Consider the following 17468-nt stretch of genomic DNA (forward strand, 5'->3'; position numbering starts at 1 on the left):
GAAACCAGAGATGATTAATTAATGACTGTTAAAAAGTACTGAGGTCATTTGGAAGAAGCAGTAAAGAGAAAAAACTTGGGGATCAAAGAGAGCTAGGTTCACATCTGAGGTTCTAGTGGACACAAGTTAAGTGGTTCTAGACAAGAAACTTGAGAATCTCTGAGCTTCTTCATTTACCTCATCTGGACAAATGCAGACAATATTGACTCTGAAGGATTCAATGAAGATTAAGAAACATGGGAAAGGATGTAGCACAGATTCTGGTACATGCTAGTTATTCAACAAATGCTCCTTCCTTCCTTCCTGTAGCTATGAAGTAACTTGAAGGAGTGAAAAATGTGGTAGATCATATTCCATCATTTCATAAAGTGATAAAGAAAAGATTCAAAGCATAATTTTTTTTTCTTTTTAGGGCCATACCTGCAGCATATGGCAGTTCCCAGGCTAGGGGTCAAGTCAAAGCTGCAGCTGCCAGCCTATGCCACAGCCACCGCAATGCCAGATCTGAGCCACATCTATAACCTATGCTACAGCTCAGGTCGATGCCAGATCCTCAACCCACTGAGCAAGGACAGGGATCAAACCGGCATCCTCATGGATACTAGTTGGATTCGTAACCCGCTGAGCCACAACAGGAACTCCAAAGTGTAATTATTTTAATAAAATAGAGAAGTAAATAACCTTAAAATTACCATAACCAGTTTGATGAAATAGAAAGTGTATTAGACCAAGAGTCAGAACATCTGAGTTTCAGACAATCAAAACTCCAGGTCTTAATTCCCTTATTGGTCAAATTATATCAATTACCATCTGTTTTTAAAAGTTGTTAAGGAGTTCCCGTCGTGGCGCAGTGGTTAGCGAATCCGACTAGGAACCATGAGGTTGCGGGTTTGGTCCCTGGCCTCGCTCAGTGGGTTAAGGATCCTGTGTTGCTGTGAGCTGTGGTGTAGGTTGCAGATGCGGCTAGGATCCCGCGTTGCTGTGGCTCTGGTGTAGGCCGGTGGCTACAGCTCCGATTCGACCCCTAGCCTGGGAACCTCCATATGCCATGGGAGCGGCCCAAAGAAATAGCAAAAAGACAAAAAAAAAAAAGTTGTTAAATAGCTCAAATGAGGCAATGTACAGGAAGTACAGCCATGTCATCTTCAGTAATAATTTAGAGGGTATTAAAACAGTGTAATATATACATATACTACATTCAACTTATATGCCTACTATAGTTTTCACTTTAATTGAGAAATGTAGACAAGTAAAATATTTACAAATTAACTATCTGAACTTAGGTTAAAAGAAAAAGAGAAAATACATTCTTTCAAGTACTCTTTCAAGTAGAAATATCTAACAAATATTTAAAGTATTAATAAGTAACATTTCAAATCAAGAATTTGTGTATACTTACCTTTTTCCACCTCCCAATTCTTCATTTTTCTGAGATTTTTCAGGACCTTTTTCTTTTCCCTTATATAAAAGAAAGTTGTCATTTAAAATTGTATGGCTCACTTTTGAGAGCTCAAGGAGAACATGTTATTAATATCTGTTCAAAGTTTTCTTTACCTTAAGGAAGGAGACAAATGATCCAATATGTGCATCTCCTTGTTCAGGAACTGCTACATCGTCTGTGTTGGGGTCAATAAAATCATACACCTCCTGGTCTAAGTATAGATCAATATTTATTAGAAAATATGAATAATAAACAGTGTGCTCTGAACTGAAGTGCTTAGAAAAATGTATATTTTCTCAATAGAAGAGTTGGCCAGGAGTTCCCACTGTGGAACAGTGGGTTAAGAATCTGACTACAGCGGCTCAGGTAGCTATGGAGGCATGGGTTCAATCCTCAACCCGGTGCAGTGTAGAAAATACAGAATCGACCTAAAAGGATCTGTTGTTGCCATAGCTGCAGTGTAGATCACAGCTGTGGCTTGGATTCAATCCCTGGCCCAGGAACTTCCATATGCTGTGAGTGCAGCCATTTGAAAGAAAGAAAGAGAAGAAGAAAGAAAGAGAGGAAGGAAGAAAGAGTTGGCCAAAGATACCATAATTTTTCAAAGCCCATTCTTTTTTTTTTTTTTTTGTCTTTTATTTTGTCCTTTCTAGGGCTGTACCCGCAGCATGTGGCGGTTCCCAGGCTAGGGGTCCAATCGGAGCTGTTGCTGCCAGCCTACGCCAGAACCACAGCAACGCAGGATCCGAGCCTCATCTGCGACCTACACCACAGCTCACGGCAACGCTGGATCCTTAACCTGCTGAGCAAGGCCAGGGATCGAACCCGAAACCTCATGGTTTCTACTTGGATTCGTTAACCACTGCGCCATGACAGGAACTCCTCAAAGCCCACTCTTAATATTCATTTTTAATAAGGGCTACTACGTACATGAAATTAAAATAGCAGATATCAAATGAATTACCCTTCTGAGAATCAAGTTTACTTCCTATTGAGTGACTGTCGTTTCTTGATGTCTGCTCTCTATTTGATTCTGAAACTTGAGAGTGAAGGCTGATTGTGTCATCATCTGATGGCTGAAAGGAATAAGCAAAAAGTAAAAATGAGGCATTTCATATATATGATGAGGATTAAGTTGCCTTAATTTCACATATGAAGTACAGAATATCTGATTGACTCCAATTTCAAAACAAAAATTAATATAAGGTTTACTTTTCTTTAAAAAATGTACATGTCTTTTTTCATTTGAAATCATAAAATGTAATGATCATATTTTTAAACAAATCAAGTGTGTGCGAATGTCTATGTCAAAACTCTAATAAAACTTAAAAAATAAAACAGACCAACATAGAAAAGACTCACTTCTGTTGTAGACAATCGTTTCTCTCCATTATCACTTCCAATTCCAGAGTCAGGGCCATGATTTTTATTTGGATAAAAATCTTCCATACTATGGAAATACAAATTCTAAGGGCAGTCAGGGTTTTCTTCTTAAATAGAAACTACAGAACTGACCTAAAATTTCCCTTGATAATATAGAATATATACCTTTGATGTCTAAGATCCTTTAAAAACATGAGAAAAATATCAGATCATATAAATCACTTTATTAATGTCCCTCATAATGTGCTTGATATGCTTTGCTGTAAAAATTGTTAATAAGAGCCTACTATTTCTCCTGAGAGATCCAGAAAAGCAGATAGTCCTGCTAGAAAATCATCTTGATAAAAACCTTTCTACTTTTCTTATCAGTTGACAAATTTCACCATAGAATACCGAAATATTTTTTAACTTTAAAAAATCATACAGTTTCGGAGTTCCTTTCATGGCTCAGTGGAAACAAATCTAACTAGTATCCCTGAGGACACAGGTATGATCCCTGGCCTCACTCAGTGGGTTAAGGATCCGGCATTGCCATGAGCTGTGGTATAGGTTGCAGACGCGGCTCAAATCCCGCATTGCTGTGGCTGTAGCGTAGGCTGGTGGCTACAGCTCTGATTTGACCCCTAGCCTGGAAACCTCCATATCCCTCAGGTGTGGCTCTAAAAAAAAAAAATTCATAGTTTCTTCTTCATTATCTTTAAAATATATATTTGGCTTTACAAATAATGTCCATCTAATAACTAAGAAAAGTGAAAAAAGGCAAGGAAAAAAAACTTGCAAAGCATTGAATAAGCAATTCTTTGGTATGAGGATAGAGGTGTCTTTGTAAATTTCTGAATTACAGTATGCCACCCAGGGTGCAAAATATTCTTCACCTTAAAATGCAAATTTACCATATACTCTACATTTACCATATGCCAAAAATTGGGATAAGTGCTTTAAAGATAATACTTTATACATTCTTTGTGAAAACTCTAGCAGGTTGTTAATGCTTTCTCATTTTACAAAAGAGGAACTGAGGCCAGGAGTGACTGAACAAATTGCCCAGTGACATGCAACTTGCAAATGTCAGCCTAAACTTGATCCAAAAATTATCTGACACAGAAGTCTTTGATCTTAATCACTATGCCTCCCCAAGTATTGATTTTATACTTTTCAGGAGTATATCAACAAATGTAGGGAAGCAATTACTACGTGTCAGGCACTATGCCGAATGCCTAAGATACAATGAATTTTAAAATATTTGGCTTCAAAGGGTTCTCAGCCCAGAGGAAAAGGGAGTATGTTTACATATTTTGAAGAATATGACAAAGGTAAATATAAAGGGCGTGGGAAAAGAGAGATTAACTAATTCTTCTTGATAAGGTTAAGAAAGACTTCACCCAAGATAGTGGCATTTGAGATTAATCTTGAAGGATGAAAAGAGGCAGTGATTGCTAGCATTTGTTGAGTGTCTACATTGTGTTAGATACTGTGCCAGGTGCACCTCATCTTTTATTCATAATCCTTACATTATACAATTTATATATAATTATCTTTTTTACAAATGAAGATAATAAAGCTTATAAAAGTTCACTTCCCAAGGGGAAAAATTATGACATTTACTGCCTTTCATTTATTGAACTAATTGCCAAACAAAATTTTTTTTTTGTCTTTTGTTGTTGTTGTTATTGTTGTTGTTGTTGTTGTTGCTATTTCTTGGGCCGCTCCCGCGGCATATGGAGGTTCCCAGGCTAGGGGTTGAATCGGAGCTGTAGCCACCGGCCTACACCAGAGCCACAGCAACGCGGGATCCCAGCCGCGTCTGCAACCTACACCACAGCTCACGGCAACGCCGGATCGTTAACCCACTGAGCAAGGGCAGGGACCGAACCCGCAACCTCATGGTTCCTAGTCAGATTCGTTACCCACTGCGCCACGACGGGAACTCCTCAAACAAAATTTAATTCTCAGAACAAGCTCATGAAGTGTGTATTGTTAACGTTTTAAATAAAGAAACAGGCTCAGAGAGATTAAGTAACTCACACAGGCCACAGAGGAATTAAAAGGTTAAACCATGATTAGAACCAAAATCCATCTGAATCCACTGCACAATAATACATCCATGAACTATATTAAAATACATCAGTATACTAGTAATAGATGACAATGATAATAATAAGGTATTTGTTGAGGAATTATGAGTAAGACACTGTGTTAAGTACTCTATATACACTACTTCATTTAATCCTCACAACATCTATATCATTATTTTCCTTTTCACATATCAGAAAGAAGAGGACCAGAGATATTATGCACAAGAACATACAGTTATTAAGAGTTGGAGAAGAGCTTCACAGGCATACTATGTCTGACTCTAAAGCTGATGACAAGTATAATTAACTATGTAGAATAAAGAGTTTACAAAATAGTCAAGCCATGGAAAGGAATTCTAGGAGTAAGAACTATATAGCCAAGAACATTAGTTTTAAACTAGAAAGTAGATACAAGAACTTTCTAAGTAATTCAATACTCTCAATACTGTGACTGAGAGATTAGCATACCCAAGAGCCAATTCATAAATAAACTCTATTGACCTGCACTGTCCAATACCATAGCCACTAACTATATATGGCTATTGAGCATTTGAAATGTAACTAGTTCAAACTGAAACATGCTATAACATAAAATACACACTAGATTTCAAAGTTTTAAAAGGAAGAAAAATAATGTGAAAAAATGTACTAATTTTTATGTTTAATTATATGTTGAAATGACATTTTTAATATACTGGGTTAAATAACATGTATTATTAATATTAACTTAGAGTTCCCGTCGTGGCTCAGCAGAAATGAATCTGACTAGGATCCATGAGGACTCAGGTTCGATCCCTGGCCTCGCTCAGTGGGTTAAGGATCTGCTGTTATCGTGAGCTGTGGTGTAGGCTGCAGATGCAGCTTGGATCCAACGTTGCTGTGTCCATGGTATAGGCCATCGGCTACAGCTCCAATTCGACCCCTAGCCTGGGAACCTCCATATACTGAGGGTGCGTCCCTAAAAGCAAAAAACTAAATTAAATTAAATTAATTTAAATTAACTTCACCTGTTTATTACTTTTTAAAAATAGGTTACAAAAAAGTTTTAAATGACTTACATGGCTCACATTGCATTTCTATTGGACAGAACTGCTACAGAACATCTCCAAAACATATCTCAATTCTGTTCACTCCTTTTCATCTCTACTGCAACAACCCTATTCAAGATCCCTTGATCTCTTGGCACTATCACAATATCCTAACCAGTCCCTGTTCTTCTACTCTTATTCACTTCCAGTATATTCTCTTTTTAAGAGCTAAAATAGTTTAACATAATTCAGATCATGTGATTCTCCTGTTTATAACTGTCCAATGACTTCCCACTGTACTTTAAGTAAAATTCAAACTCCTTACTACAGCTTTCAAAGCTCCTATATACATGATCTAAGCCCTGACTACCTCTCCAAAATCAACTTATACCACAATGCTGGTCTCCTTTCAGTTTTTACTTTCAATGCACCAAGTTTCTTCCTAACTTAAGGCCTTCACACATGTCATTCTTTCTGTCTGAAATGTTATTCCCCTCACTTGCCCACAGCTAGCTTTTCTCCTTTCAAATCCTGATTTAAAACCTCACCTTCCCAAAGAGACATTCCCTAATCACACTCCTGAAACATGTTCCTTTCCTTCAAAGCACTCACCACAATGTGAAATTATATATGTGTCTGTGTGTGTGTGTTTTCTCGCTTTGTTTACTGACAAACTCCTCCTCCACTACAGGGTTCAAAGATTGAGCTCCAAGAGGGTCACCATCAATGCATACCTAATTCAACAAAACATGCCCTGAACCTACCAGCTGGCATTCAACTGATATTTTTAAAATAAATAAATTACTAATATAATGAATGCTGTCACAAAAGTAAATTAATTTTTAAATAAATATAAAGCAGACTAATAGAGATTAATATATGAATTAACTCTAATTTTTGTAGAATTGTTTGGTCTATTATCATTTATAATATTAAATAAAACAATCTTTGGGAACTAAATTTAATGTTCAGATACTTAATTCAAATGAGGCAAAAAAATTTCAAAAAAGGTCCTATTTGGGAATTCAAGAACTTGCACTGTCAACAAGAATACTTACACACTGCCATTCCGAGTAGTCTAAACTATGTCATACGTACAATGACAAACCTTTAAATACTTTAGACAGGGGCATAGAATCCCTTTCTGTAGTCCCACCCAACTCCAAATTATTTTTCCATACTACTGCATAGAATTACATTTTTATAAAATCTTTCAGACCAATTTATATCTCAAAAGGATGAATTAACAAAAGACAAAAACCACATGATCATCTCAATAGATGTAGAAAAAGCATTTGACGAAGTCCAAAATCCATTCATGATCAAAACTCTTATTAAAGTGGGTACAGAGGGAACACACCTTAACATGATAAAAGCCATTTATGACAAACCCATAGTAAATATAATCCTCAATGGAGAAAAGCTGAAAGCCTTTCCACTAAAATCTGGAACAAGACAAGGATGCCCACTCTCATCACTGTTATTCAATATAGCACTGGATGTCCTAGCCACAACAATCACCCAAACAAAAGAAATAAAAGGTATCCAAATTGGAAGAGAAGAGCACTGTATGCAGATGACATGATATTATATAAAGAAAACCCTAAGGACTCAACCCAAAAACTACTTGAACTGATCAACAAATTCAGCAAAGTTGCAGGATATAAGATTAACATTCAGAAACCAGTCCCATTTCTGTATACTAACAATGAAATATTAGAAAAGGAATACAAAAATACCCTTTAAAATTGCACCCCCAAAAAATCAAATACCTGGAAAATACACCTGACCAAGGAGGTGAAAGATTTATATGCTGAGAACTATAAAACATTTATCAAGGAAATTAAAGAGGATTCAAAGAAATGCAAAGATATTCCATGCTCCTGGGTTGGAAAAATTAATTCTGTAAAAACAGCCATACTACCCAAAGCAAGCTACAGATTCCATGCAATCCCTATCAAATTATCCATGGCATTTTTCACAGAATTAAACAAACAATCCAAAAATTTATATGGAACCACAAAAGACCCAGAATTGCCAAAGCTATCCTGAGGAACAAAAACAAGCAGGAGGCATAACTCTCCCAGACTTCAGGCACTATTACAAAGCCACAGTCATCAAGACAGTGTGGTACTGGTACCAAAACAGACATACAGACCAATGGAACAGAAGAGAGAACACAGAAATAAACCCAGACACCTATGGTCAATTAATCTTCCACAAAGGAGGCAAGAATATAAAATGGGGAAAAGACAGTCTCTTCAGCAAGTGGTACTGGGAAAACTGGACAGCTGCACGTAAATCAGTGAAACTAGAACATACCCTCATACCATACACAAAAATAAACTCAAAATGGCTGAAAGACTTAAATATAAGACAAGACACTATCAAACTCCTAGAAGAGAACACAGGCAAAACATTCTCTGATATCGACCATACAAATGTTTTCTCAGGTCAGTCTCCCAAAGCAATAGAAATAAAAACAAAAATAAACCAATGGGATCTAATCAAACTTACACAGAAATGAAACCATAAAAAAAAATCAAAAAGACAACTTATAGAATGGGACAAAATAGTTTCAAACGATGCAACTGACAGGGGCTTAATCTCCAAAATACACAATTTATACTACTCAACAGCAAAAAAGCCAACAACCCAATGGAAAAATGGGCAAAAAGACCTTAACAGACATTTCTCCAAAGAAGATATACAGAGGGCCAATAAGCACATGAAAAAATGCTCAACATCACTGATTCTTAGAGAAATGCAAATCAAAACTACCATGAGGTACCACCTCACACCTGTCAGAATGGCCATCATTAGTAAGTCCACAAATAACAAATGCTAGAGAGGGTGTGAAGAAAAGGGAACCCTCCTGCACTGTTGGGGGGAAGGTAAATTGGTACAACCACTATGGAAAACAGTATGGAGGTACCTTAGAAAACTATACATAGAACTACCATGTGACCCAGCAATCCCACTCTTGGGCATATATCCAGACAAAACTTTCCTTGGAAAAGACACATGCACCCGCATGTTCACTCCAGCACTATTCATAATAGCCAAGACATGGAAACAACCTGAATGTCCATCCACAGATGATTGGATTAAGAAGATGTGGTATGGAGTTCCCATCGTGGCGCAGTGGTTAAGGAATCCGACTAGGAACCATGAGATTGCGGGTTCGGTCCCTGCCCTTGTTCAGTGGGTTGACGATCCGGCGTTGCCGTGAGCTGTGGTGTAGGTTGCAGACGTGGCTCGGATCCAGCGTTGCTGTGGCTCTGGTGTAGGCTGGTGGCTGCAGCTCCGATTCAACCCCTAGCCTGGGAACCTCCATATGCCGCGGGAGCGGCCCAAGAAATAGCAAAAAAAAAAAAAAAAAAAGATGTGGTATATATACACAATGGAATAAAAAAAAAGAACAAAATAATGCCATTTGCACTAGAGACTCATGCTGAGTGAAGTAAGTCAGAAAGAGAAAGACAAATACCATATGATTTCACTTATATCTAGAATATAATACATGGCACAAAGGAACCTTTCCACAGAAAAGAAAATCATAGACTTGGAGAAAAGATTTGTGGTTGCTGAGGGGGAGGGAACGGGATGGATTGGGAATCTGGGGTAATAGCTGCAAACTCTTGCCTTTGGAATGGATGAGCAATGAGATCCTGCTGGTATAGCACTGGGAACTATGTCTGGTCACCTGTGATGCAGCAAGATAATGTGAGAAAAAAGAATGTATATGTGTATGTGTGACTGGGTCACCTTGCTATGCAATAGAAAATTGACAGAACACTGTAAACCAGCTATAATGGAAAAAATAAAAATCATTATTAAAAAAGGATGAACTAAAAATAGAATATCAAATCTAGCATTTCCAAATCTCATGAGGAGAAAAACACCAGTATCATACAGAACATCAATAATAAATCATCTTTGATCCAGACATAAAAATATGAAGGTGAAAGGTACACCCAAATGTCTTGCTCTTCCACTAACCTCTGTTCAAAAGTCAAATTCTACATCTTATTACAAATGTACAATAGAGTGATCACAGGAGTAAATTAATAGTTGTCAAGTGCTAAGAAATCAGTGTTTCTGTTCTATAATGTAAAATGTCTACATTTTACTACTAAAAGCTTTAATAATAAATTTATTGAGAAAATTCTAAATTTATTCTAGTATTTAAGAAGTTCATTCTCTGATGATGACATTTCACTTCGGCCAATTACTGACTTTAATACTGGGCCAATCAGCCTAAAAATACTCAGTATACTCAAGATTAATATATTTCATAGAGAAAAGAGACATGATAATCATGAAATGAGACTGTCAGAGTATTACATTACCTGTCTGTGAGAGGCTGGGAGGGCATTCTTTTACTCAATGATGGAAGATCCAGAGAATCTGGTTTCTTATCCATTCTGCAACATGCTTGTATATTTAAGTATTTAAATATGTGTACTTTACCCTTTAAACATATCTGTCAAAAAATAACAGAGTTAATTATATAGGTCCAAAAATAAATATCATCTACCAATTTATTTATACATTTTAAAAATCTCAAATTATTCTGAGCCATCACAATCATGACAGATACTTTGCACATTTAAATAATTTCTACTTCTGACACTAGGTGAAAAAAAATATGACAACACTGATAACTAAAATTCTATTGCAGTCTTATGTTCTTATTTAAAAATAAATTAATTTTTCTATAATTCATTGAAGCTTTTTTGTTAAAAGCACAACATACAAACCACTAAACAATATAAATTTATAATTCATGAAAGTTGCCTTTATTAGAAAAAAGTAAAAATTATATTCATTGTACTGGTGAGAACAGAAAAAAAATAATGTAATATTTAGAGTAATCTCATCAGAACCACTAAGTTGTTTGGTTTAAATACTAGAAAAAAAGCCAATAAAAGACTGTTAATACAGGAAAACTCAATTTATTGAAAGTTGTACTGGTAGGCCAGTTAAAATAAAACAACTTTTTAAAATGGTAAATTTAAATAAGATAATACCTGGAAAGTTATTTTTGCTGATGATAAATAATGAGGAGGAAAAATACTCTATAAAAGAAAGTATTCTATATAAAAAAGATAGACAACAGGAGTTCCCGTAGTGGCGCAGTGGTTGACGAATCCGACTAGGAACCATGAGGTTGCCGGTTCGGTCCCTGCCCTTGCTCATTGGGTTGGGGATCCGTCGTTGCCGTGAGCTGTGGTGTAGGTTGCAGGCGTGGCTCGGATCCCGCGTTGCTGTGGCTCTGGCGTAGGCCAATGGCTACGGCTCCGATTAGACCCCTAACCGGGGAACCTCCATATGCCGCGGGAGCGGCCCAAAGAAATAACAAAAAAAAAAAAGATAGACAACAAGTGATAGGGAAACTTTACAAAGTTTAAGTGTAGTCATCGTTAAATGTTACAAATAAATATTTCTCAAAAATTAGTATAAAAGATGTTATGTTTTATGGGCTCATGTAACCAAGAACACATATGAAAACAATCAACAAAGAAACCAGTAAGAAAAGTACATAAATTATCATTCTAGGTATGAAGGAAACATGTTTCTTTGATAAATCTAATAGATATCAGCTCTGACCTGACCATTGAAAAACTTCATTTAAAAGGAAAATTCAGGAGTTCCCGTCGTGGCACAGCAGAAATGAATCCGACTAGGAACCATGAAGTTGTGGGTTTGATCCCTGGCCTCGTTCAGTGGGTTAAGGATCTGGTGTTGCTGTGAGCTGTGGTGTAGGTCGCAGATGCAGCTTGGATCTGGTGTTGCTGTGGCTCTGGCGTAGGCCGGCAGCTGTAGCTCCTATAAGACCCCTAGCCTGGGAACCTCCATATGCCGAGGGTGTGGCCCTAAAAGGACAAAAGACAAAAAATAAAAAATAAAATAACATTAAAAAAAAAAGAAAGGAAAATTCAGGTATTCATGGATGGAACTAGAGACTCTCATACTAAGTGAAGTAAGTCAGAGAAAGACAAATACCATATGGCATCACTTATATCTGGAATCTAATATATGGCACAAAGGAAATTTTCCACAGAAAAGAAAATCGTGGACTTGGAGAAAAGACTTGTGGTTGCCAAGGGGGAGGGAGAGCAAACGGGATGGATTAGGAACTTGGGGTTAATAGATGCAGACTATTGCCTTTGGAATGGATAAGCAATGCTATCCTGCTGTGTGGCACTGGGAACTATATCTAGTCACTTATGATGGAGCATGATAATGTGAGAAAAAAGAATCTATATACATGTATGTGTAACTGGGTCACCATGCTGTACAGCAGAAAATTGGCAGAACACTGTAAACCAGATATAAAGAGAAAAAAATAAAAAAACATTATAAAATAAATAAATAAAAGGAAAATTTAGGTATTTAATTTTAGGGAGTGTGATTTTTAAAGATACTATATTTTTATATTCATTTTCTAATATTTCATTATTAGTATACAGAAATGCAACCGATTTTTTTTTTTTTTTTGGTCTTTTTAGGGCCACACCCATGGCACATGGAGATTCTCAGGCTAGGGCTCAAATCAGAGCTGTAGCCGCTGGCTTACACCACAGCCACAGAAATGCCAGATCAGAGCCGCGACTGTGACCCACACCACAGCTCATGGCAACCAGATCCTTAACCCACTGAGCAAGGCCAGGGATCGAACCTGCGTCCTCATGGATGCTAGTCAGATTCTTTTCTGCTGAGCCACGATGGGAATTCTGCAGCCGATTTCTGAACGTTAATCTAGTATGCTACTACTTGGCTGAATTCATTGATCAGTTTAAGTAGTTTTGTGAGGAATCCTAAGGGTTTTCTATATATATTATCATGTCATCTGCAGAGGGTGACAATTTTACCTCTTCTTTTCCAATCTGGATACCTTTTATTTCTTTTGTTTGTATGATTGCTGCGGCTAGAATTTCCAATACTATGTTAAATAAAAGTGGTGAGATTGGGCATCCTTGTCTTGTTCCAGATTTTAGCAGGAAAGCTTTCAGCTTTTCTCCATTGAGTATATTCACTGTGGGCTTGTCATAAATGGCTTTTATTATGTTATGTTCCTTCTATTCCCACTTTGGTAAGAGTATTTATCATGAGTGGATGTTAGATTTTGTCAAATGCTTTTTCTGCATCTATTGAGGTGATCATGTGGTTTTTGACTTTTGTTAAGGTGGTGTATATTGCTGACTGATTTACATATGTTGAACCTTCCTTGAGAACTTGGGATGAATCCTACTTGGTCTTCTTTATGTGTTGATCTTTTTTATGATCTTTTTTATGTGTTATTTGGTTTGGTTGGCTAAAATTTTGCTAAGAATTTTGGTGTCTATATTCATCAAAGATATTGGCCTATAATTTTCTTTTTTGGGAGTATCTTTGGTTTTGGTATTATGGTAACATTCACATAATGTCTTTGGGAGTGTTCCTTCTTCTTCAACCTTTTGGAAAAGTTTAAGAAGGATGGGTATAAATTCTCTGTATGTGTGGTAGAATTCGCCTGTGAAGCCATCTGGCCCCAGACTTTTGTTTGCAGGAGGGTTCTTATTATATATTCAATTTCGTTTCTAGTGATCAGTCTATTCAACTGATCTATTTCTTCTTTATTCAGTTTTGTCACGCTGTATGTCTCTAGAAAGTTGTCCATTTCATCTAGGTTGTCAAATTTGTTCATAGTATTCTCTTATAGTTTTTTGATTTCTCAAATAAACCTGACCAAGGAGATGAAAGACATATTCTGATAACTATAAAACATTAGTCAAGGAAATTAAAGACGATTCAAAGAAATGGAAAGATACTTCATGCTCCTGAATTGGAAGAATTAATATTGCTAATATGGGAGTTCCCATCATGGCTCAGCAGCGATGAGCCTGACTGGTGTCCCTGAGGACAAGGGTTTGAACCCTGGTCTTGCTTAGTGGGCTGAGGATCCAGCATTGCCATGAACTGTGGTGTAGGTCACAGATGCAACTCAGATCCCACTTTTGCTGTGGCTCTGGTGTAGGTTGGCAGCTACAGCTCCAATTCGACCCCTAGTCTGGGAACTTCCATATGCCATGGGTACAGCCCTAAAAAGCAAAAAAAAAAAAAAAAAAAAAAAAGGCAAAAAAAAAATTCAAATGGCTGTACTACCCAAAGCAAGCTACAGATTCCATGCAATCCCTATCAAATTATCCATGGCATTTTTCACAGAATTAAACAAACAATCCAAAAATTTATATGGAACCACAAAAGACCCAGAATTGCCAAAGCTATCCTGAGGAACAAAAACAAGCAGGAGGCATAACTCTCCCAGACTTCAGGCACTATTACAAAGCCACAGTCATCAAGACAGTGTGGTACTGGTACCAAAACAGACATACAGACCAATGGAACAGAAGAGAGAACACAGAAATAAACCCAGACACCTATGGTCAATTAATCTTCCACAAAGGAGGCAAGAATATAAAATGGGGAAAAGACAGTCTCTTCAGCAAGTGGTACTGGGAAAACTGGACAGCTGCACGTAAATCAGTGAAACTAGAACATACCCTCATACCATACACAAAAATAAACTCAAAATGGCTGAAAGACTTAAATATAAGACAAGACACTATCAAACTCCTAGAAGAGAACACAGGCAAAACATTCTCTGATATCGACCATACAAATGTTTTCTCAGGTCAGTCTCCCAAAGCAATAGAAATAAAAACAAAAATAAACCAATGGGATCTAATCAAACTTACAAGCTTTTGCACAGAAATGCAACCATAAAAAAAAATCAAAAAGACAACTTATAGAATGGGACAAAATAGTTTCAAACGATGCAACTGACAGGGGCTTAATCTCCAAAATATACAAACTGCTCTTACAACTCAACAGCAAAAAAAAAAAAACCAACAACAACAACAAAAAAACAATTGAAAAATGGGTAAAAGACCTGAATAGACATTTCTCCAAAGAAGACATATGGATGGATAGCAGGTACATGAAAAAAATGCTCAACATCAGTAATTATCAGAGAAATACATATCAAAACTACAATGAGGTACCACCTCACACTGGTCAGAATGGCTATCACTAATAAGTCTACAAATAACAAATGCTGGAGAGAGTATGGAGAAAAAGGTACCCTCTTACATTGTTGGTAGGAATGTAAATTGGTACAACCACTACAGAAAACAGTATGGAGGTACCTCAGAAAACTAAATATAGAACTACCATATGATCCAGCAATCCTACTCCTGGGCATATATTCAGACAAAACATTCATTCAAAAAGATACATGCACTCCTATGATCACCGCAGCACTATTCACAACAGCTAAGATATGGAACAAAATCAAATTTCCATCAACAGAGGAATGGATTAAGAAGATGTGGTACATATACACAATGGAATACTACCCAGCCATAAAAAATAACAAATAATGCCATTTGCAGCAACATGGGTAAAACTGGAGATTCTCATACTAAGTGAAGTAAGGCAGAAAGAGAAAGACAAATACCATATGATAACACATCTGGAATCTAATATATGGCACAAATGAATCTATCTACAGAAAAAAACAAATTCATGGACATGGAAAACAGACTTGTGGTTGCCAAGGGGGAGGAGGAGAGAGTGGCATGGACTGGGAATTTGGGGTTGGTAGATACAAACTACTGCATTGGAGTGGACGGGCAATGAGATCCGGCTGTGTAGCGCAATGAGATCCTGTTGTATCCAGTCACTTGTGATGGGACATGATGGAGGATAATGTGAGAAAAAGAATGTATGTATAAGTGTAACCGGGTGACTTTGCTATACAGCAGAAATTGACAGAACATTTTAAGTCAACTATAATAATAAAATTTTTTTAATACAAATAAAAGGAAAATTTTAAACTTTTGGAGTTCCTTTTGTGGCTCAGGAGGTTAAGAACCTGACATAATGTCCATGAAGATGTGGGTTCAAACCTTGTCCTCACTCAGTGGGTTGAGGATCAAGCATTGCCACACACATAGGTCTCAGATGAGGCTTGGATCTGACATTGCTGTGGCTGTGGTGTAGGCCTGCAGCTACAGTTCTGATTCGACCCCTAGCCCGGGAACTTCCATGTGCTGCAGGTGCAACAGTAAAAAAAAAGAAATAAATGATTTCTTTAAAAAAGCAACTTTTGAGCTATTAGAACATAATCACTTAAAATGTACCCTATTATCTCTGTCCAAACTAATAAGAAAACAATTATTTTTCAACCAAATTAAGTGTTATTTTCTTTTGTAAATTTAATTTTTATATCAATTTCTGTAGTTTTAAAAATCAAAGAGAACTATAAAACTTATAAGAAAAAAGTTAATCTCCTATTCCATCCCTTTCAATTTCTAAGACCCAGTCCCCATAATCAACTGTTACTTGGTTTCTGCTTTTTAACTTCATATCTATAAATAACATGGTTCTAGTGCTATTTTCTAAAATTTTAATCATAGATTTTATTTACTGAGGTCTTACTAAGGAAAATGAGGACTTGGATTTCTTATGTTACTATGACCACCATTATCAGGTATCATCAAAATTACCACTACCATTCTCCCATCCATAATCCCTATCAACTCATATAAACAGACTTCCTCCCTCTTTAGAAGCATAACATAGTGGTTAGAGAATGGACTCAGAGACAGACTGCCTTGGATTGGAACCAGGCTATACTACATGTTAGTCATATGAGCTTGGACAAGTCACCAAACATCTATGCCTCTGTTTCCTCCTATACAAAATGAGGAATGACAGTACCTGTTTTATATAGGATTGCTATAAGAAATAAGTTAATGCATGTAAAGCATTTTCAACAGTGCCTGGAGTATGTAAGTGCTATATAAATCTGCTATTTTTATAACTATGTCAATTTTTCATTAAATCAAAATCTAGTATTTACAATATTCTGATCATGAAAATATTTGCCAATGAACCACACAGGTTAATTAGATTACATTTCATTTCTCCTATAAGTTTTTGTTTTTCCTAAAGTGACTACATGCCCTATTTTTTCCTTTGTGTAATTTTCTATATGCCTATTACTAATTTATTCCTAACTCTGAAAGAACTGTAAATCATCTCTTCATATTGACAAACACACCAAGTCATATATCAGTTTCTTTCTTCTTTTTCTATTTTCTTTTTGGAGGCAACCTTCCTATTCCTAACTGACTGGTTACTCTCTAGCTCTATGCATATCTGTCAATTTTGGACATGAAGAATTCTTCTTAATTTATTCCCTTATTTCAATATAGTACACTTCCACTAGCTCCCTAATAAAGGGTACAGGAAAGCCAAAATTTCTGAGACCTCACGTGTCTGACATTGTCTTTTTTCTGCCTCACATCTGACTGATAGTTTGAGCATATAAAGTTGGAAATATTCACTCAGTCTTTGAAGGCATCATTTTAACCTCTTCTAGCATCTTGTGCTGCTGCAGAAAAGCCATTCTGATTACCACTACTATGAATGTTACCCATTTTGTTTCAGTGGAAGCCCTTCAGTGTTTTGGTCTCTGTTTTTCATGTT

General features: G+C 36.6%; 1 protein-coding gene across 1 annotated transcript in view; it reads right to left on the reverse strand.

Moving 5' to 3' along the window:
• LRCH2 (leucine rich repeats and calponin homology domain containing 2) overlaps positions 1-17468 on the reverse strand; it is a 104836-nt gene that overhangs the window by 44890 nt on the left and 42478 nt on the right. Inside the window, exons 6-10 of the mRNA XM_047765556.1 lie at positions 10280-10413; positions 2804-2891; positions 2406-2517; positions 1555-1652; positions 1400-1458 (exon numbers count right to left, since the gene is read on the reverse strand). Of these exons, the coding sequence (XP_047621512.1) occupies positions 1400-1458; positions 1555-1652; positions 2406-2517; positions 2804-2891; positions 10280-10413 (491 nt within the window). The remainder of the gene's footprint in view (positions 1-1399; positions 1459-1554; positions 1653-2405; positions 2518-2803; positions 2892-10279; positions 10414-17468) is intronic.

Source organism: Phacochoerus africanus, chromosome X (assembly GCF_016906955.1).
Source record: "Phacochoerus africanus isolate WHEZ1 chromosome X, ROS_Pafr_v1, whole genome shotgun sequence".
Lineage (NCBI taxonomy): Eukaryota > Metazoa > Chordata > Mammalia > Artiodactyla > Suidae > Phacochoerus > Phacochoerus africanus.